This window comes from Castor canadensis, chromosome 19 (genome assembly GCF_047511655.1).
Source record: "Castor canadensis chromosome 19, mCasCan1.hap1v2, whole genome shotgun sequence".
NCBI classification, from domain to species: Eukaryota; Metazoa; Chordata; class Mammalia; order Rodentia; family Castoridae; genus Castor; species Castor canadensis.
In genome coordinates this window covers 37,166,726-37,189,685 of record NC_133404.1, presented here as the reverse complement: position 1 = coordinate 37,189,685, position 22,960 = coordinate 37,166,726, and the positions used below count along the sequence as shown (strand labels likewise).

General features: G+C 44.8%; 1 protein-coding gene across 3 annotated transcripts in view; it reads left to right on the top strand.

The window, feature by feature from the left end:
- The first annotated feature begins 630 nt into the window (after nucleotides 1-630).
- Slco3a1 (solute carrier organic anion transporter family member 3A1) overlaps nucleotides 631-22,960 on the top strand; it is a 297,967-nt gene continuing 275,637 nt past the window's right edge. For 2 of the 3 annotated variants that reach the window (XM_020177776.2, XM_020177775.2), the window contains exon 1: nucleotides 633-1,003. In XM_020177776.2, coding sequence (XP_020033365.2) covers nucleotides 824-1,003 — 180 coding nt within the window. In that variant the 5' untranslated portion in view covers nucleotides 633-823. Of the gene's footprint in view, nucleotides 1,004-22,960 lie in introns of all 3 variants that reach the window. The other variant, XM_074061752.1, reaches the window with a different exon arrangement.

Sequence of the window (22,960 nt, the reverse complement as noted above, 5' to 3'; positions counted from 1 at the left end):
TCCCCCGGCAGAGAGGAAGGGTGCATAGAGACATTCAGCATCCTCTCTCTTCCTGGAAACAGCTCCTCCCGCCGAGAACCTCCAAGCACTGCTAGGTCCGGGTCCCAGAGTCTGGGATGCCTCGGGACCCCGCATCTCCGCGCGCGGCGACAGGGCCAGGCTCAGTTGCACCTAGTTTCTGCCAAGGCGCCCAGTGCTCCACTGCGCCTTCTAGCGGCCGGGTAGCACCTTCCTTATTCTGCACCCCACTTCCCAGCTTTAACTCTGCTGGGGTCCTCCCCCCGGCCCCACACCCCTCGCCAACTCCAGTTCTCCCTGCAGACAGAGCCAACCTGCCTCGGCCGCCCTGCAGCCCTCAGTGCCCCAAACTGGTCCCCCGCGTGCCTCCCCAGGGACGCACCGGCTGCAAGGCGCAGCGCAACGGGAGCGCGCAGCGGCACCGCAGGCCAGGCCTGGGGACCGGGGTGGAGGGGGCGAGGGCAGGCACGGCTGGCGGGCTACGGCAGCGGCGGGCGCCCGCGGGAGGCGAGGCGGCGGCGGGCGGCGCGAGGAGCCCCTGTGATTGGCACAGCCCGAGCCGGAGGAGGAGGCGAGGGGAGGGCGGAGGAGGAGGAGGAGGAGGAGGAGGAGGAAGGGGGAGATCGCGGCGGCGGCGGCGGCGAGGAGCTGTGCCTTCCACCTCTCCAGCCCCGGCAGGACGGGGGTGGCGGCCGCCGCGGGCCTGGGGCGGGGACAACACGCAGGATCGCAGCTCGCACCCCCGCCCGACAGCGGCCCCAACACCCGGGGCGAGCGGGAAGGCGGCGGCGGCGGCGGGTGAAGGATGCAGGGGAAGAAGCCGGGAGGCTCGTCGGGCGGCGGCCGGAGCGGCGAGCTGCAGGGGGACGAGGCACAGAGGAACAAGAAGAAGAAAAAGAAGGTGTCCTGCTTCTCCAACATCAAGATCTTCCTGGTGTCCGAGTGCGCCCTGATGCTGGCGCAGGGCACGGTGGGCGCCTACCTGGTGAGTCCCGGTGCCAAACTCCGCCGTGGACCCTTTTCCCAAGCCGGGCTCTCAGGCTACCGGCTCGGCACGAGGAGGGGACCGCCCGGTCGCCGGGGGCAGGCGGGCATGACATGACCTCGGCCCTACGCGGAGGTTGGCGAATGGTGCAGAGGCGGCCGCCGGGGGAGCTGCCGGCCGGGGCTGCCGAGTGAGCGAGCGAGCGAGCGAGCGAGAGAGAGCGCGAGCGAGGAGCGGGCGGGACCGTGGATGCCGGCAGCAGCTCGCGCGCCCGGCGGGGGCAGGGGGTGCCCGGGAGGAGAGGTGGCGGGCAGGTGGGCGTAAAACCATCTCTCTCCCCTCTTGAAAGCGGAGCCAGATGGTGAGTTCAGATGCCTCCTTGGAGAGAGGGAGGCATCGCGGTGTTCAGGTGACCTGCACATGGAAAGAAAAGCCAGTTAGCATCCTGCGTCCTCTACTCTCCATTCCATCCTCCTGGAGAACAAATCCTCTCTGCAATATTTTCTCCAGGCTCTTTCTCCATCCGCCAATTACTGGTGTAGGGGGGATATATTTAACAGTTTAGAGTAAAAGGCAACCAGAGTGTGGCCGTGATCTGAGCTATGGCTGCAGGAAGCTATTCCCACCGATATCGTCCCCCTCAAAAGCCATCTTTCAGCGTCTGGGATAAAGTTACACTACCTGGAGAGTGGCTGTGAGTTTTGCAGTTCCTGCTATCCACTCTTAGAGCTGAAATCCCCCACCGAGGTCTCTGGCCCGCAAGGGGGCTGCATCCCTGGGCATCACATGTATCTAATTTGATTTGTTCCAGAAAGGGTTATTAATGCTCGAAGGGCCCACGAGCGCCTAACGCTTGAAATGACTCAGCACAGTCAAATACCTACTTTGTTGCTTTTACCTGCCCTGCTCAGGTGGTCCTAACTTGAGTTGCACACAGTGGACTTCCAGACCTGTCTAACCCGGAAAAGATTTTCTAGACTTGATAGTGTTAAATCATTACTTGGTGATTGACCTGAAACTGCAAGCAAATGTCACAGACTTTGAGTGTCAGGGGCAAGTTTGGTGGAGAGGGAATCAGACAACATTTCAGCTGTTGGGTAAACCCATCTAGAGATAGAGCCATGTGTGTCTGATGTCCTGAATCCCCTCTTCCTGGCCTTGGGTTAAAGTTAAGGAGGACCCTACCCTGAGTTCAATGGCAGTAGAAATAGTGATGCTGGTTTTGAGGGGCAGTCCAATCTGTGGTTAGAACACGGGGCTCCATATAGTCAGTTTTGTTCCTGGGCCTTTTTGAAAATCAGTTGTATTTCTGTTTTTCCTCCTCAGATGAAAGGCATTTGCATCCCTGTGTCCTGTGCATCTATTCATGTATGCTACAGGTGAAGCCTGGGACTGAAAGCACGTTTGGTTTTATGTTTTTCTAAGGTGTACTCGTTTTGTGTATAGTTATAATACATAGTTGCAGACAGTACCTGTGTACCTGTTTCCGGGGAGCAGCTTATTGGAGCTTCCTTAAAGGGAATTTGACTGTTAAAATATTTAGTCAGGTACAATGCAAATGCACATTAATAAAATATCTGTGGATCTGTACTGTAGCATATGCAAAACACATAATATGTAACCAGATCTATGTGTAAATGGTGATTAGTATACCAACAGCTGCCTCTAGTTTAACAGTTTGTTTGCCTCAAGTCAAGTTTGCTCAGCAGAGTGCATTGTTCACATGTGGCAAACACCAACAGAACTGTTCATCCCAGGAACGATGAAGGCACAGGTTTATGAGTTTTCACTTGTAGTGACTTAAGGGTTTTAGGAGAAAAAAGAGGACTTCAACCAGGTGAACAGTGTTGCTTCTTTAGAAAGTTGAACACGGTGCCGTGCCCCTGCGTGTGTTGCGCAGGGGGTGGGGGGATGGGGGTGGAACTTTTCTAGGTAGAGCTGGCCTGAAGAGAAGGCAGGTTGACCTCAATCCTAAGAAAAGAATGGGTGGCCAGTAAAGGAGGAATTTAGTCCACCTGACGGTGGTATCCTGGCACCTGTGACCTTTGCTGATGGAAAGCCTGATTGGGGATGGGAGGAAGGTAACCAGAGCCAACAGGTGTCTTGCACAAAGCAGGAGACTCAGGAGAGGATGGGTCCAGGAAATTAAATTCACATTGACACTAGGAGTGCAGCTATGAGGTTCTGCTTTGCTCGGCTGCCCTTGACTTTCCCTTGCCATCTGAACCTCATGAAAAAAAAAATAGGTGGTTTGCCAGGGTTGACTGAGTCAGCCTGCCATAGGCTTTTTCTGGGCCATTTCAGAGGTTTCTCTTGGTCTGTCATTTGGGAGGTGGAAAAAAAAGTTTTGTTGTTTTTTCAGCCATTGGAGACTTCTCTGTGGATAAGAGGGGAATGAACTATTGCAGGATATTTGCAGGAAAGGCAGATTTCTTCCTTTTAACTTATTGTGGTTTTGCTAAGAAACCTGAGACCCTGTGTCTGTAGGTGATCACACAGGTAGGTGTATGTGACCTTGACCGTGGCAATCAGCTTGCCCCTTTGATGAAGAATTTTCAGATCTCTGATGAAGGGCTTGCCTTGAATATTGCCAGCGTTTCCATTCATAGAGAGGAAGGTGACTGCAGATTCAATGCCAACCACAGTGTTTCCTATATGAGTACAAAAGGAAGGCAGCTGCTTTATTTTCTGTCTTTAGGTGCCTTTTTCTTTTTAATATTTGGGGAGTTTTAATTTTCCCTTTTTTTTACTGAAAGGACAGATTTCCCAGCATCGTCAATGTGTCCTCAGTGACATTGGTATAGGCTTCCTATCTGCAGAACTGAAGCAGGAAGTTGCCTGTGATTTGAGAAGCAACTTTAAAAAGTAGGACTTGTGTGTGTGTGTGTGTTCCCTTAAGAACCCGCCCGAGGAGGAAAGGCATAAGTGAACTACATATAAGGCCCCCAATTGATTGTCAGGCTAGGTTAGGAACCTAAAACTTTTCGTAGGTGTCAGGGCCTTTCAGGGGAGAACAGAGGACATGGATTATGACATCCAGACTCAGTGATGGTATTGTTCGGATGCTGGAGATATTATAGATATTATATATAAATATATAAATAAATAGATAATATTTATTAATATAAATATATAAATATATAGATATTATGTTATAGATATTATAGATAAATCCTAGTACAACCCAGGTCTGCTGTGGATTGTGAAATTTGTTACACTTGTAAATGGCTTGGAAATCATCATTCAGATAAGTCAATGGTTACAGAATGTTCTATTGTAGTCACTTAAGATACCTGGCTGGCTATGAAATAAGTTTTGAGCCCAAGAAGAGAGGCCTGCCCAGTTCCATAATCCTTGTGTACAGAACTGAGACAAACAGAGAAGGCAGTGTGAGTTTTTCCAATACTTTTTGCTTTGGGTGGCTTCAGTCTGAACTGATCTGTTTGCAAGGATTTAACATCTGTATGAAGTCTTGGGCTGTTTGGAGGAGGTGTCGACATAGGAGAAGTTCATGGAGAGAAAATGATTTTATGTGCATTGTATCTGTGCTTTGTACAGATCAGCCGAGATGGGTCAAGCCCTTCACCCAAGGTAGCCCTGCACAGAGAGGTTTGTGTATGTTACCGTATTACTGAGCACTGGAGGAGATAAGGATGTGTACAGGAAATTAAAGCCGCTGACACCTCTGGGCTGTTACTGTGGAAGCTCATGTTCAAATGCAGTTGAATTTCCTGAGCAGGAAAATGGAAAGAAGACGGGTCTGGTGTCTTGGTTGGGGTAGTTCCTATGAAACAGAAGTGGGCATGTCCCTGTTTAGAGGGAAGTGTCTCTGAGCTTGTGGTGACAAAGTAATGACACAGATGACTGAGTGTGGCTAACGAGGTTCTCTCTCACTGCTTCAGAGTCACGTATTTATAGTGCAAGCACATTCGTGCGGCTTGCAGTTAGTGGCTAGGTAAAGCCACTGGATTTGTTATTTTATTTATTTTTTCTAAAGAAACGGCATTTTGAAGATGGGTTTTTGCATAGCCAGCCCAAAAGCAGACAGCTAAAAGACATTTTCAAAGTCCTTGTCAAATTAGTATGATGACTAAGGTAACTGTATTTTACTTAATCAAATTATTTTATACACTTAGGGTTACTCAAAGTGACAAGTTTCTTGCGATTTGCATAATTCCTATACAGCTCCAGGTAGTAAAAAATAAAATTACTCTGATTTCTTTTTTTTTTTTTTTTTTGGCTTACAGCTTGGTTTAAAATGCTTAGCTAATAATCATTAAGGGAGAAAATGTGTTTCTGAAAATACCTTTGCACCAGCTTTGTGTGTGTGCTTCTGTTTCTTCAGGGATTTCATTTATATGTCTAACAGTAGCAGAATCTGAATTAGTTGTAAAGTAAGCAGATCTCATTGCTGCATTTTGTTAATTCTTTCCCCCATTGCAATCTTAGGCACCTTATAAAAATGACCACCCAGAGGCCTGTCCACAGTGGTGCTGCCCTGCTAATCAGTGGCTCGGCATTTACAGCTCCTCTTACCTGCTGCTGGAGTGACATCGTTTGTGTTACGCTGAAGGGTTTCCTCTGGCACAGTCCGTGGAGAACCACTGAGCAAGCTCAGCTCCTGCAGGAAGGTCTCTGGATTTATTTTGCATATCTAACGGCAGACTTGGAGGGTCTGCTTTGATCAGGGCTCTGGTTCACTTAGCAGACTGGCTTGGAAATAAGTGTCATTTTGCAAACCGGTGAACTTGAAGCTGAATTTTGGGTATAAATGGAGGAACATCATGAAGCCTTTACTAGCTACCTTTCTCTAGCCCGACTTCCAGCTTCATGACCACATGACATCAGCACAGGCATCATTTAATAAGCATATTTCTAAGGCGTGGAGTCTTGGTAATTTACTAAGCTTTGACTTTGCATGGATTCTCACATTCTGTACATTACTGTCTGCATGACATATATTTATATACATATCTGTGCACAGGGTTGCACACACCAAATATTGTATGCTGTACTTTTTTGACTAGGTTAATAATTTAAGGGTCAATTTGGAAGTTTTAGTGCTGGGGCCTGGACATGCCAGGCAAGTACCCTACCATTCACATTCCCAGCCCCTCTCTCAATGGTAATTTTGACTCTGTGGCTCGCACATGGATTCCAGGCAATATTTTATTGCCTCTCAGAAATGCTTTTGGTAATCTCTACCCCAGAAAGGTAGCACCCTTGCTCTTTTACTGATTTTCTTTTTTCCCCCTGCAGCCTTTTTTATTCTTTTTTCTATTTCTGTATCTACAAAATAGATAATCAGCAGGAAAAAAGTGAAATTATTAACCTTGATTCACAGGGGAAGTGAATTTGATGTGGTTCAAAGACACTTGTATTTTTTGTAATTTAAGTGTTCGTGTATGAGCAGGAGAGGAATTGCCCCTCAATGATTAAAACTCCAAGGCAGAGGATGGCAAGTGTCTGTGGCAGCCTTCATTGCATGAGTTTCAGAAGACCTAGATTCATTCTGCACCCTAGCCCCACCCCTTTACCATCTCTGCGATCTTCAGTCTGGTCACTCTTAACCTTTCTGTGTCTTTTTTTAATTTTACACTGGGATCATTATAGTGAGCCCAGTGATAGTGTGGGGATTCAGTGAGTCAATACATATAAAACACTTTGAACACCAATCTGGTACATAGTAGTACCCAACAAATACCAGTTATAGTTATTAAAAATATGGTTATAGATATTTACTGCAAAGATAATGATATAGCCCCAACCAACGTGAAATTATTTCAGTCACACTTTGGTTTTGATTTAGCGAACTACACACCTCGTTTCCTGTTATACGTGAACTTTTTTGCCTGGAGGTAAAAACTTTTTGAAAGCACAAAATAATTTAAGTACTATTACTAACTCTGGCTCTTCCCTTTTTATAACTATAGCATTATTTCATCGTAAAGATGGTAAAAATGAGTCACGTGGGAGAGGAACCCACCAGAGCAATGGTTATTTGTGTGAATCATTTACAATGTGGAGACTTCAAGGTGAGTGGGGCAGAGACAGGCACAGGCAGGGACAGATCTGTCCTGATGCCTTGCTTTGGGATGTCAATACCTGTCACTCTGATCTCTGGCCACTAGACTTGGAGTCAGAGTGCATTGATTTGAACTTGGGTCTGCTACTTACCAGCTCCTGGTTATGTGACTGTCTTGAGCCTCAATATTCTCACCTGAATAAGAGATAATGACTTAGTACATGGTCCAGAGGTTTAATAAATTGTCACATGGCAGAGCACTTTTCATAGGATACAGCAGCCAACAATGGCTTTAACAGTAAGGACATCGGTCCACTGTTTGACCTGAGCACCACAGAGGTCCCTCCCAGGGCCTTAGGATTTCAGATATTGTATGTGGCCTAAATCTGTGATCTTGGTCCCTGTCACTTGTTCTGTTTTCACTGGCTGTAAGGCTGAATGGTCACTTCAGGGGATCCTAAGATATCAGGAGGGAGATGACCAAGGGCCATATGCTATGGACATATGCTGCCCTCCAGGCAGCCTGGTTTCAGACACACGACCTCAGAGCTCAGCACAGTTGCCTGGAAGGGCACAGGTCTCGTGCCCAGCCCACTGCACCGCCTTCACCCTGACTTCTTTTGCAGTTGTACACAGGTTTCTATGAGCACATTTGCAGGCCTTGTACCATCTTGGTCTTTTCTTGGTTTCTCAGAAGCAGAACAAAGGAGCTGTTGACACGGCCTTGTTCCTATCTCTTGGTGTCCTCCCTCTTGGCTTATGGCTTGTGACAATTGTTTAGGAGCAGAACTTTTTTTTTTTTTTTTTTTTTGCAGACTGAGGGTTTGAAGTCAGGGCCTATACCTTAAGCCACTCCAACAGCCCTTTCTTGTGATGAGTTTTTTTCAAGAGAAGGTCTTGCGAACTATTTCCCTGGGCTGGCCTCTTAAACCGAGATCCTCTTTAATCTCTGCCTCCTGGGTAGCTAGAATTATAGGCGTGAGCCACCAGCTAGGAGCAGAACTTCTGCACACACTGCTATTCTTCCTTCTGTAGTTTTATTAGCAGCTTTCCTGTGCCTCATCTGGTTGAACTTGTCCCTGGGAATGAACTGGGTTCTTCCTGTATTAAATGAGTTTTTTTAGATACACGTTCTCAGAATGCCAGGGAGCATACACACTCAGAGGACCACACAGACCCTCAAGCCTGTTGACTTTTTGGTGACTTCACTGTGGAGAGAAACATGTTTCAAGGGCTGGATCCTCTGCAACTACAGCTGTGGAGTGAGCCAGGCTAGATGCCTTCGTCTAGACTTTCCAGTGATAATATAGAAAACAAAAATGTTCCCTTGGGCACTGGTAGGTTTTAGCAGCTGGCAACTCCCAACTTCTTTATTTTGGTTCTCCTTTGTGACTTTGTGAGTGGAGCCCCTGTGAAAAGGGAAGCCCCTGTTGATTAAGGAGTTGGTGACTGTCTTCTTTAATAGAAAGGCTGAGAGCCAGCCCACATGTTCCTCTTTGCACAAATATCTGTCTACTCTGAAAGTATAATAGTCATTAGAATTTTCCTTGACTTAAAATCACATTTGTCTCTTTCTGTCAGGTCATATTTAAGGCTGGACACAGTGGCTCATGCCTGTAATCACTGCTACTCGGGAGATAGAGATCAGGAGGGTCCCAGTTTGAGGTCAGGCTGGGCAAAAAGTTAGCGAGATCCTATCTCAATCAATAAGGTGTGGTAGCACGCATGTGTCATCCCAGGTAGGCTGGAAGCATATGCGGGAGGATTGCTATCCTAAGCTAGCCCTGGGAAAAATGTGAGGCCCTATCTGAAAAATAACTTGAAGCAAAAAAGGGGCTGGAGCTGTGGCTCAAGTGGTAGAGTGCCTGCCTAGCAAGGTGGAGGTCCTGAGTTCAAAATCCAGTATCACAAAAAAAAAAGGACATATTGAAAATATTTTTAAATGAAAGGCAACATAGGCTGCTATCAGATGTGGGGGCAGGTATCAGCCCAGCCTTCCCCTTTGTCTTCCTGATCTCCTCTATAAATACCCCATCAACACTCCTCTTCTGTCTAGGCTCGTGATACCCCAGGTGACATTCTAAATTACTTGGTAATAGATTCAAAAATAAAACTTAACTAATGAAGAAATCTTACATCCTTAGCATCACTTCCTGTTAAAATCTTTGCCACGAACCCTCTGAAAATTCTGGGAATGGGCCGTGGCCGTCATCCCATTCAAACAGGCAGCTTGTCATTGTCACCTTGCTAGGGTGTGGCAGTAGGGCCAAGTCCTGCAGCCATTGTGAGAGTCCAGTCAAACCCCTGGTGTAGGTCACTTGTGCTTCCGTTGGTGCTCATTCATGTCCACACACCATTCATGAGCTCTGTCCTGTGTGGTGGCGGATTCAAATTCTGGCAAGTCTCTTTTCAGGACAACTTTTGGGTCTTCAGACAATGAACTTGGCTGTCGAGATAGCCCTAGACTCTTTCTTGGTCACTCTAAAACTTGATCTTCCTCCATGCCCACCCAAGCTTCCAGCTGTGCAGAATTAGGGAGAAACAGACTCAACAGGTCCTGGGGAAATGAATGGAAAAGAAGAGTGGACCCGTTCTCTGACATCATTGCCCACGCACCTACAGGAACTCGGAGGAAGTAGAAATGACTATTCTTACCTCCACTTCTGCACCTGCAAGACTGGTGTAAGTAAACGTGTTATGATGAAGCTTTTCAATTAAGGATTATTGTGAAATATAGAAAAGGCTTATGTAAGACAGACATACGCTTTCCCATCTTCAGCTGATTAGAAAGAGAAATATAACCTGAATATAACCAAGCTTGTGTTGGAGACTTGCCTCCCACTGGTTATATAAGTTTTGAAGCACTGTACCTGAAACCGTGTGTTTACTCTGCTTAGAATTCCCTTAATGAAGATGAAAGTTTCTAGGCAGCACGGCAACCCATATGGTTTTCTTATGTAAGATTCAATTATTGTGTAAAATCAAGAATGATGTTGATTACTTCATCTCTTGGTTGGCTTTTTGGGTCAGAGAATTGTTTGAAGTAGACCCACAGAGCCACCTACAGCTGTCCCTCTGGAACTGGGCTGGCCCTGGCTTTGGGCATTAGCTGTACTCCCCTCCAGGGGTGCACACTCGCCATCCTGGGCCTGTGGTCACTGTGACTCTCAGGATGGCAGAGGGTAGGCCTCCTTGAAGGTCATCTTTAGAGATTGCTTTTGCAATTCAGCTGATGTCTGTGAGCCCAATCACTTTTGATCGAGCTGGACACCATTCTTTGGCTGTTTCATTTCCCCCAGCACCACTATGGCTGTGTTGACACTTGGAGTTTGCTGTGTCTTGCGGGATAATTTGCATAACCTGCATGTGTGCTGATGAAGCACCACATACCATCCCCGGCTGGAAGCGATACCTGTGAGGTGTCCACAGCATAACACATGGCCAAGTTGTGCTCTCCTACCCTGTAGGTAAGGAGCTTATTTGAAGGATGGTGGGGGGCGCAGGGTAAGAATTGGGAACAAAAAGAACTTAGTAAAGGGAGCTACAGGCACGCCTTACTTTCCTGTCCTTATGCAAAGAACTAGGGCAGGGCCCCTGATTTAATATGCAGCTTGTGTGTTGCCTCCCCAGTGCAAATAAATACTAACATAGTGTGCAGACAAGCTGGCCAACCACATGCTTTCTCAGCCAGCCAAAGGGAGGGTATCTTTGGGAAACAAAACCCATAAACTAGCACCTTCCATGGAGATGCGTATAAATAGATCAAAAAGTCAGCGAGCAGCCTTGAGGCGCTGTAACTTGCCTTTGGTGGGAGCAGGTGGGGAGGTTTGCCTTGCTGCCCCACCTCCCCCAGCTCAGAGGTGCAGGGAGCCAGAAGCACTTGGGCTAAGTCCAAGTGCAGCCCCTTTCAGCTTCCGCAGATGCACAGGTGAGATGGATTGATTGTTCAGTGGGCATCTTGTCTTTCTGTCCCAAGCTTGGCTTTGGCCTGTTTCTGGAAGATCTGTTCTTAGGCTTTCTTAAATATAGTTGACCCTCTATACCTGGGGGTTTCTCATTCATGGGTTCGACCAACCTTGGATCAGAAGTATTTGAAAAAGAATTGTGTGTACAGAATATACATAGACTTTATTTTCTTAGTATTCCCTGCCATGTAGTATAACAGCTATACGGCATTAAGTACCTTAAGTATTCCAGAGTTGAGGACACATAGAAGTTATATATGACTTGTTTCCCCTTGTAGTGCTGGGGACCAGACTCAGAGTTCTACACACGCGTCCGTGCGTTTTTACACAAGGGATTTGAATAGCTGTGGATTCTAACATCCAAGGGGTGTCCCTAACCCAGTGCTGCCAGGAGATAGAAGGACACCTATGTGACACTAAAGTCTCTTCTGTTGCTTTATTTTAAGTAAAAATCAGGGCAAAGAATTAACACCCAAATGTGTAGCCACACCCTCCAGAGCCAGCCCACTTTAGCTAGCAGGTATGAGCAGATAAGCAGTCAGGAAGTGGAGGCAAAAGATAAGTTTATGTTTTGGAATAAGTGATTATAAACATATAAAGAAAAATATGGATTAAGCATTCCTGACTTAAAAAGCCAAAAATTGAAATTCTTCTGTGCTGACATGGCATGACAAGTGGAAAATCCCACCTCTGACCTCATGTGTGACTAATCACAGTCAATGTAAAAATATTGTACAAAATGACCTTCCGGCTCTGGGTTTAAACTTGGTCCCCTTCCCTAGATATCTCATCATATACATGAAAATATGCCAAAAATGCTGACAAATCTCCAGTCTGAAACACTTCTGGTCCCAAGCATTTTAGACAAGGGGTACTCAACCTGTGCTGTTTTGGTGGATGCTGGGTAAAGGTCATTTATTTCTCTCTGTTTAAAAAAAAATAGGCTCCATGTTTTCTCATGGATACCATGCCAATCCTTAATCATTTATATTCATTTGCCTTCGACTATTTTGGGCTTCATTGGGGAGTACTTTTGTTTTTAAAAAATAACAGTAGCAGGGCAGCAATAAAAATACCTCTGGGACTTGTGACTCCTAAGGCAAGGACACTATTCAGTGTAACAAGTGGAACATTTTAGATCCCCAGAAAGGAAGCTGAGAGATCCTGGGTCCAAGTCTGTTGCCTTTGTGGTTTCTTTTCTGTTTATGTCAAGTGAACGAAGCTGTGGTGGCCACAGGCGGTCAGCTCAGCTCTGTCACCTCCTGCTTGCTCTTCATTTTAATCTTACTTCCATCCACAGCCCTAACCCCACCAGTACCACTTCACCAACCCTGGCAGGATGTCACAGTCAGATAAGAACACTGGTTGCTGCTGAGTGGGACTGTGGTGCCAGGCTTATGCCAAAGATAGTGTTAGCATCTGTCCTTCCAGCCCCTGATAATAAGCTGAAGTCTTGTCCCCTCTGGGGGCCACCTTTTTCCACAAACTGGGGCCAATTCTTGTCTTGCTGGGCCAGTTCTAAGGTCTAGCGGGCTTTATTTGGGAGCAGGATGGGAACTTTCATGTTTTTTTTTTTAAATGTTTCCTTTTGTAGGGGTCATAGGATGATAGTTATTTGCTAATATTTTCAGTATCTCAAATATTAGACCAAAATTGGATTATATTTTCTCTCTCTCTCTCACACACACACACACACACACACACACACACACACACACACTGACTCAGACACATGAGGAAAAGGGTGTATACAGTGAGGTGCAAATCAACCCAGAGGTGAGAGAGCAGACAACTAGACTTGTTTCTTTGAGCACTCCTGAAGGAAGAAACTGGGTGTATTTCTTTTCTAGAGTGGCTGTAATAAATGACCACAAGCTGGGTTGCTTAAAACAACAGATTTATTTTCTCAGTCCTAGAGGCCAGAAGTCAGAATCCAGGGGTTCATGCTCCCTCTGTGGCTCTGGTTAGAATTCTTCCTTCCCTCTTTCTGGCTTCTGGTGGTGACCCTTGATTCTTCAGGCATTCTTGGCTTACAGCTGCATCACACTGACCTCTGCCTCTGTCATCTCTCTTCCCCCGTGTCTCTCTTCCAAGGACACCAGTCAGATTGGCTTAGGGCTCACCCTAATGACCTCATTTTCACTTGCTTACGTCTGTGAAGACCTCTTTTCACATAAGGTCATGTTCACAAGTACTAGGAGTTAGAACTTCAGTGTAGCTTTTTGGGGAGACACTTTTGCTCATAACACTAGGGAAGAAAACAGCAAAGAACCCTCAACCAGTCTGAGGGCATAAAGAAAACACAACTTTCAGTCCTTTGAAGGTTTTTGGGTTCAGTGGGAGCATTGTGAAGTATCAGTAGGGCAGGAGCTTGTCTTTGAAGGACTGTTGCCAGGTGACAATCATTTCCCTTCCATAAGAGAGGTAGCCGTGTTTCTCTCGGGGGTGGCAGTTAGGCTTGTGGGGTGAGCCCACTTGGATTGCTAGGTAGCTTTGAACACATCCTTCCTCTTTCTGGGTCCAGCTGAGTGCAGGGATTGACTGGATGGTCATGTTTTCTGAGTAAGAGTAATGCATCCAAAAACCCCAGACATACATATGTGTGTGTGGACATGTGTACACATCCCTTCCCCTCCCACCGAGGGACCCTTAGCTGGAACAAGGCTTGGTAAAATTACCGGCTGGTTTTATCTCTTCCCTGAAGCTCTGTCAGATTCAGTGAGACCAAAAGAGACTTCATCACTGCCCTGTGCCAGCCAGTCTCAGATTTGGCCAGGTATATGACTACATTAGGACCAGACGTCTGTATTCTACTTTGACCCATTTCCATAGGGGTTTTTTGAGTGGGGTAGGAGTGGTATGCTTCTCAAAATTTCTCAGCACAGTCTTCTTTAAAAAAAAAAAAAAAAAAAAAAAAAGCTTGGTTTCTGCCAAACTAATTAGCTTTGACAACTTCCTTAAGAGCTGCAAGCGATATACAGTTGAATAAGGCGTGTTCTGGTCCTCACGGAGTTTAGGTATCCTAGTGGGGAGATGGCATGCTTAGAGGATTTTCATTAATGACTCATTCATTAGAATGTTTTGGGATCTGGGCCAGGCACTGGCTGAGCCTCCTGGAGCCTTGTGTCTGGTCCAGTTTATACACAGGACAGTGTGTGTCTGATCACAGAAGCTAAGCGTTGGGCTGAAGTGGGAGGTGTTGCTGGAGATGGGCCTGGGTGGGTTTGGAGGATGTGCATGCTTGGAGAGACAAGATGATTTCTCAACATCGGTCAGGGTGGATCCAAGATGTCAGGTGTACAGTTGGCAAGAGGCTGACTGAGACAGCCCTCACGGATGGGTGGGAGTGGGATGACCCCAATATACAAAAAAGGACAGCCTGGGAACCCTGGGGGCCACAGCCATGCAGGGGCGTGTCAGGGCTGGCACTCCAGACTCTCCACTCTAGTTAGCAGTGAGGGGGCTGTCGGCACCTGTCTCAGCAAAGCTTCTATGCCTCCCATCTCCTGGCTTTGAAGTGGTATGGCAAAACACTGCTGGAAGTCAGCCTGGAAGCAAATGGAGGGAAGCCAAAGGCAGGGCAGGCGTGCTCAGACTCAGCTAGGAGCAGCCATGGCTTCATTGCACAGTGTGGCCAAGGTGCTGAAAGGCTCTGGCTGTCCTAGAACACTGTGCTCACCAGGGCAGGGATGACAAAGGAGGAGGGGAGCTCTAGAGTCCCTTGTGTGAGCTCCTGGTCCCAAGGACACCAGGATTCCTCTGTATTGAACCTCTCTTTTGAGTTAGCTACAAACTAGGTTTCTGCAAGATGAGCTAAAATTAGGAAAAGGATCGTTTTGTATTTGACTTTTTTTTTTTTCTTGAAACACTTTAGCTTGGCCTCAGATGTATCAGTTCTAGATAACTTTAAAGCTACTAAGAGAACAAACTGTGTCCACACACAGGAAATATCTCCAAACAAAAAGTGAGTGTGCAGTTTACCACAGTTTAAATGTTGGATGGAGGACGTCCAGACTTCCACTCCTGTTCTCCTCCAGAAGAATGGGGTACAGAGCTGAGAGGGCCACTCCTGCTTGGAGCAGATGGTCATTAGCACCAGGGAGAGAAGCTGGCCTGTGATCTGGGGACTGGAAGGTTTAGTGTGGACATCACACATGCCTGCAAGCTTCTAGGCCTAGATAGAAGGGTTTCTTAACCTGTTTTGTGTTGCTGTAACAAATTACCTGAGACTGACATAATTTATAAGGTAGAGGCTTATTTGGCTTATGATTCTGGTGGCTGGAAAGTCCAAACAGCATGGAACCAGCATTGGCAAGGGTCCCCCCTGGCTGTACTACAACATGCCAGAGAAGCAGAAAGGGAAACAGTTGTGTTCAGGAGGGTCAGGAATATGAAGTGGTTTGCTTTATAACAACTGCTCTCATGAGAACTGACCTAGTCCGATGAGAACCACATTAATCCCTTTGAGAGTGGTGCCCATGATCGAGTCGCCTTCCACTGGCCCCACTCTTCAATGTCCTTTCAATACTGTCCCAACAGTATTGAACCCATGAACCTTGGGAGAAAAAATACACACAAACCATAGTCAGGCAGGGAAGCATTTTGCTCGGCCAAGCACCCTGAAGGGTTGTGAGTGAGCATCCTCTGTGTGTGTTATATACAAATCACTTAGCTCTCCCAGGAACTTGAACCTCAAGTTCATGCCTGTGGCTTTTTTTTCTTAATACAAAGACATTACTGTTTAACTTGTTACAAAAGGAATATATGTGTTGGCAATTTGGAGAATACAGATAAAAAAAGAAAAAAAAATAGTCTATTATTCTCCAGAACCTGGAAATACTGTCAGCATTCTCTCATGTATCCTTTTAACATGTTTTAATAAACATGTTACCCATGTTTATATGTGTCTTCAAGGTGGTAGAGAGTATGGGTTTTGTAGTGCATGTCTACTGCTATTTGTTTTATGAATAAATTACTCTGTTTAATTCTCAGTTTCCTCATCTCTAAGGTTGGAATGATATTATTCACCTTTCAAGTGATTTCATGATTGATTACTGGATGAGATAACTTCTCTGTGGTCTGCGTTACTGTTGTGAGTTTTCAAACTGTAATCAACTTGGACCTCACTATACATTCTGTTTAGAAGCCTAATCTTTCTGCTAAGCCATTGTGATTAGTTTTCTGTGACATCAGATGTTCTTCTCTGGTGTCATGGGTATCACAAGAAAAATGATCTTTATTGTTTTTATTAACATTATATATATAATATATATAAATAATAATATATATATAATATATATAAATATATAATATATATAAATAATAATATATATATAATATATATAAATATATAATATATATTTATATATAAATATTAAATATAAATATTTAATATATATTAAATATATAAATATAAATATTAAATATAAATATATATAAATAATATATATATTCTTTATAAGGCAAATTTTAGGTGAAAATAATTTTAAGAAATTCCAAATCCTTCATTCAGAAATAATCATGACTGACCCTGAAATTGAAGTTTGAGGAGTCAGACATCATGAGTGTACCTTTTTCTCTGCCCTCCCCCTCCCTTCCTGATTAAGAATCTGTTGGGAAGTACATGTGCCAGAAGGCAATAGAGGTATTAAAATGTCACCTTGGGGTTTGCACAGAAAAGTTTGAAGTCTGCACTGGAAAACTGTTTGCAGCCAGATTCAGGCTTCTCACTCACTACTTTGGCCTCAGAATAGAACTCGGTCAGAAATGCAGGCTTTGTCCCTGCAGGTGCACGCCTGCTCAGGTAAGAACTACAGGTGCACACCTGCTCAGGTAAGAAATGCAGGTGCACACCTGCTCAGGTAAGCATGCTTGGTGGGGAAGCAGAAAACAAGGACAATTTACAGAAGGACACAGGCCAGGAAGCAGTCAGGGCAAGCCGCTGCGTTCCCTTGTAGTTCTAGCAGTCAGGGAAGAGGCTCATCCCCTTTTGGGAGGACTGGGGAAACCCGTGCTTTCTCTGTTACTTGCAGAAGGTGGAAGTTCCTCCATTGTGAATCAAGGTATGAATTCTGAAAGGAAGGAAAAGTATTTCTCCATATACTTGTTAGTAGTACAACTGGTCTCTGACTTACAGTAGGGTTATGTCCTAATAAACTCATCATAAACTGAACATACTGTAAGTCTAACCCACCAAATATCATAGGCAACCATAGCATGTAATTTATTGAATACTGAAATGAAAAACGGAATGGCTGTGTAAGCTCACTTCCAGTCCTACCATGACATTAAAGTCTTGTAAGTAGAGACCATCTATGTATCATTTTAGAGGTTTCCATTCTGATATATGGGAAAACGACTGCTTCACTAAATAAATTTATATTGTGTGTGTGTTTGGTGAGACTGGGGTTTGAACTCAGGGCTTTGTACTTACATAGCAGGCTCTCTACCTCTCGAGCCATGCCTCCAGTCAATTTGATTGTGGTTATTTTGGAGACAGGGTCTTGGGAACAGTTTTCCTGGGTTGGCCTTGAACTGTGATCCTCCCAAGCTCAACCTCCCAATTACAGGCATGGCCACTATGGTCTTAAAACACAAAGTCATAAATTTAATTTCACTGAAATTTGGTAGGTTTCCTTCTGTAAAACTTAAGCTATTGTCTTCTGCTATTGGCTGTTGTTCTACAACTTTCTTCCTTTATTGATTATTCGTCTTTAAATTAGATGCCTAATTTAAATTAATAGTTTCTGAATTAATTAGAAAATTAATATTTTCTTAATATTTGATGTATAACTTACTCCCGATATATGTGTAGCTGCTGCATGATTTATATATTTTGTTTGGAACTTGATGTATTCTTTCAGCCAACAGATTCAATTCTTTATTCATTTTAGAATTTTCTTGTATTATCTCTTTGAACACTTTATTCCTGCCTGTGTCACTCAGCTCAGGTATTTGTTGTCTGAGTGTGGGTGATTTCTTGATTTGAAACTTCTCGGGTTTTTTTCTCTTTTGCCACCAAGCTGAAGTTTGAAGGCCTGTTTTCTGTTTCTGTTGGTGTGTTCTGTAGCCTGATCACCATGATCACATAGGCACACAAAAAATATCGTTTAGATGACCTTCAGGCTGTATGTATAAAGTGTATTTGAAATGTAAATGAATCTTGTGTTTATATTTGGGTCTACCCCCAAGGTATTGCATTATGTGTGTGCAAATATTCCAAAATCTGAAAAATGCAGACACTCTGGTTCCAGGCATTTCAGATAAGAGACATTCATCCTGCATTTTGGTTTTGTAGATGAGGGAATGAGAGTTTATCCAGTTACAGAACTGGTCCTGTTAGCATTGGTTCCAGCATCTGTCCATCTATCTGACTCTGAAATTCCTTCTCTTTCCCCAGACTACACTTCCTCAAGAAGAAGAAAAAAGTCACAGCTGAACTGAATGTTTTAAGCACACCGAGAGTTTTCATATTCTTTGAACTTGTCACTACTTGTGCAAAAACACCTCTCTCTCTTTCTATGCTAAGGAAAGTCATAATGAATTTTGAGCAGGACTTCACTGGGCCAGAAAGCTATCCATGGCTACCCATCCCTTTCTTGTCAGGACCTGATAACCTCTGCAGGTGATGAGAATGCTCCAAAAATGAACTTCTATGCATTCCACTGTCGATCCAGGACCCTGATCCTGGCATGTTTTCACTCGTGTGTAAAGCCTCACTTGCATTCTTGAACTGAACAGCCAACCACTCAAAAAACAAGGGCCATTATGTAATAATTCTGCCATGACAGCCCCCACAAAATTACAGAGCTCTCCGTGCCAGGTGAACAGACTCTAATTAGTGTTTACTTGTTCCACAAATGGTCACTTTTCAAAATCTTAGTACAAAATGACATCTGCCTTACTCAAAAAGCATTCCCCGGGACTTACTCAGAGTACTTATTTTTATTGTTTATTAAAATATGCATCAGATGAGGGATTACTTTTTCACAGTGGGTCTCAGGTATCTCATAAACAGTGCCATCTTGAATGTGTGGGATATTTCATGGAGTTCAAAGTCAACACTTTGAGTTGTGAATTATGCCGTAAAGGACTGACTACAGTCCTGGGCTGTGGTGTGGGAGATTTTCACTCCAGTTTTCTTTTTAATTCTCTATCGTAGTTTCTCAAACAAAAACAAAAAAAAGTAGACATTATCGACTTAGATCCTGGGATGGAGTAATTGTTAAGATTTGGCCCACTCACTTCATATGTAGACTCTTGCATGTAGTCACTTGCTAATAAATACATACCTTTTGTCTAGATCCATCTTAAAGTAAGTTCTAGAAAGGACGAGACTTCATACTTAAATACTTCAGCATTAATACTTCTCCATAAAATAAGGTCATTTATTTCCCTGTAAAACCACAAGTCTGTTCTCCTAACAAAATTATTTCATCCCTATTGTCAATACCTTCTGCCTACCCTCTACCCTCTCCATACTCAAATACCCCCTGCATATTCACATTTCTCCAAATAGTCCCAGAGTGAGTTAGGCGCTTCAGCCAGTGCCAGGCACGAGGTAACCATCATTTAATATAGGTATTGGCAATCAGGACTGGCCAGTTAGTTAGCACGTGCTCAGGCTTTCAGCCACTGCCTCATCCGTTCAAAGGATGCTAACACAGACTTCATGTCACCTGCAAGGGGGTGAATGCTCCTCTCACATGGACAGGTCTGGCTGTGACCACCCATCGTGAACTGGGGTCCATCCAACACTGTGATAAGAAGTACTTAAAAGAGTTCCTTACTGGTTTTCTAATTATCACACAAAACTTTAGCAAAAACTAACATTTAAAATGCAAAAAGTATAGAGAAGAGGGTTAGATCAAACCCTAATAATCAGATAAATTCAGAATATGGCACAGTTTTTAGAATGTTTCACAGAGTGACAACTGGCCAGGTCTCTGCAAAAAGGTGTCACAATGAGCAAAAGTGGGAGAATTATTCTAGATTAAGAGAACTTGAAAGCTGTGCACACATGATCATAGCAGCATTACTCAATAGCTAATAGGTAGAAGCAACTCAGAGAGAAATGGATAGGCAAAATGTGACACACGTGCACACACACACACACACACACGGCTGGGGATAGGGGAGAATGGCAGCCTAGTGTTTCGTGGGTACCAAGCTTTAGCTTTACAGGGTTTACTGTATACTTAATAAGATGGAAAATTTTATGTCATGTGTATTTTACACAATAAAAAATGGAAAGTCACATAACAGATGAAATCTTCAATTGGTTTGTGACTGTTTACAGAACAGATAAACAGTTCTAGAGACAGAATGACAATAGCAACAAAGACATTCTAGGAATGTCTCCTTCAGCCCTTGGAACATGGTGACATTGGCCTTGGGTGTGGCTCTGTGTTGGTGGCCTTAGCTGCACTTCTGTAATGAAGCCACTTCTCAGGCCTGGCTTCTGCTTCCCTTTCTTCTTACTTTCCCACTGCTGGTCAGGGTTAGTGACCATGTGGTCTCTCCACTTTCTTGGCTCTGGCTGGAGCAAGACTGGCTGCATTCTGACCCCAGCCCTACCTATTCTGGGTGACCCCAGGGCTGTCACCATTCTGGGTGACTTGTCTAAGTCAAGGTTTGCTGGAACATAGCCATGGTGATTTGTTTCTGTGTCGTTAGCACAGAACGGAGGACACATGGCCTGCGAAGCCTACAGGCTCTTCAGTCTGGACGTTACTGCTCCCTGGTCCTCAAGAGTTGTGGCCTCAGTATCTTGGGTCCAGCTCCCCAGATAGGAAACTCCCTGCTGTCAAATATTTGCCTTTTTCACTTCCTGGGTAATGTTGCCCATTGTTCCTAGTCTTTCCTACGCAGAGCTGAAGATGGATTCCTGCCTCTGGGCCCCTTCTGCAGACCTTGGCAGGCCAGTAAATGAAGACCACACAAAGGTTTCCAGCAGCTCTTTTTTTCTTCTTGTTTTGGCAGTATTGGGTTTTGAACTCAGGGCTTTGTACTTCCTCTACTGCTTGAGCCACACTACCAGTCCTTTTAGTTGTTTTTTAGATAAGGTGTCTCAAATTTTGCCCTGGGGCTAGCCTCAGGGCATGATCCTCCTATTATACCTCCTGCATAGCTAGGATTGCTGGCGTATGACACCACACCCAGCTTGGTTGTTAAGATGAGCTCTTGCTAATGTTTGCCTGGGCTGGCGTCTAGTGGTGATCCCCCCCATCTCTACCTCCCTCAGGAGCCATTTCAGCTGGGAACCGTTGGTTCCAAAGGCTCCTAAATTGGAGCAGTTCTTTGGACTTGTGGGACTTTTCTCCCAACCTGTCTACTGAATAGGCCTGCTTGTTTTGGTTTTGTTTTCTTTTCTTTTTGACAGCACTGAGATTTGAACTCAGGACCTTACACTTGCTAGCCAAGTGTTCTATCAATTGAGCCACATCACCAGCCCACTGCTTGCATTTTCCCTAGAACCTTACAGATGACCTGGTCTGGAGTTCCTTTGACCAGTCTGCTGCCCTGTGTGGACATGGTGTGTGGTGGAGGGCGTGAACTGCAGGATCACAGGGGGCTACTCCACAAACACCAGTGGTATAGATATTTTGCTTAAGTTAGTATATTCTGATCCTGCCATTTGATCCAAATGGATCTGACTCAAATCCACTGAATAAGAAACCTCATTTCCAGAAGTTTCTTTTGCAATTAGACAGAAACAGACCTCATTCCTAAAGCCATTCTGAATTACATGCAGCCTCTATTACTTGACTTATTTCCTGATTACCAAGATAGTTTTTATTGATTGGAGGCATTAAATTTAATTCTGGTATGGATGAATCCTTTTCCTTATGTTTTATGTTGTTCTAACTACTTAAATAACTCTTTAGTCTTTTGATTAATTTGGTGTGAAGCCTCTAAAATGATAACGATTGTTCTCCTTGTATATATTTAAAAATTTTGACGTCAGGCTCCACTTTCTTTTGTCTCTTACCTTTCAACACTTTTAAGATGTTTAAGAAGCTATCCTGTTAACTCAAGTGCTATTTGTTGAGCTGCGTTGATTTGCTGGTGCCTCTTTCAGACGTTGGGGACACAGCATATCGAAACACACAGCAACCCTTGTGGGAAACGGGCTTGTGCTATGGTACATTGCTGGTGACCCCAGAGCAGTGGCTGTTACTCTAGAAAGAATGAGTGTGGGTGGCTGGACGTCACAATCCCTCTGTGGAGATGGGAGACCCCGTGGAATCACAGGGGAAATTAGACCAGATCTCACAGACCTGGGGGTCAGCCACACAGGGGAGGTATGCTTCAAAAAGAGGAGCCCATGGTCTCTCAGGGAAGGTTCTTGGGAGGGGAAGGACAGCAGCCTCCATGGATGAAAGTTCTACACAGGTCAGGGAAGGTCTGGGATTCTGGGTTCAACCCAGTAGAAACAAAAAGAGTCAATGGTTTTTGCAAAAAGTGGCATCACCTGTAGAAAGAGGTGTTTGAGGAAGACAGCTCAGTGAGCTCAAAGCAATTAATGGCCTGCTAGAGTTTACACCTACAGTGTCCCCCAAAGGCCTGTGTGTTAAAGGCTTGGTTCCCACCTTGATATTACTGAGAGGTGGTGGAACTTGTAAGAGGTGGGGCGTCATGGGAGGTCTTTAGGTCTTTGGGGCCATGGCCCAATGGTTGTGGAACCCTAATTTCTTCTTCTTTTTCTTTTTGCTTCCTGGTCATATCATATGGCGAGCAGATTTCCTCTGCCATGTGCTCCCCACCACCATGTGCTCCCCCCTCCCCAGGCCCATCTGTGAACCTGCACTGAGACCTCCAAAACTGTGAGCAAGAATAGACCTTCTCTCTGTCACCGTCTGTCTCTCTCTGTATCACTGTCTCTCTCTCTCTCTCTCTCTATATATATATATATATATATATATATGTATACACACACACACACTGGGATTTTGAACTCAGGGTCTT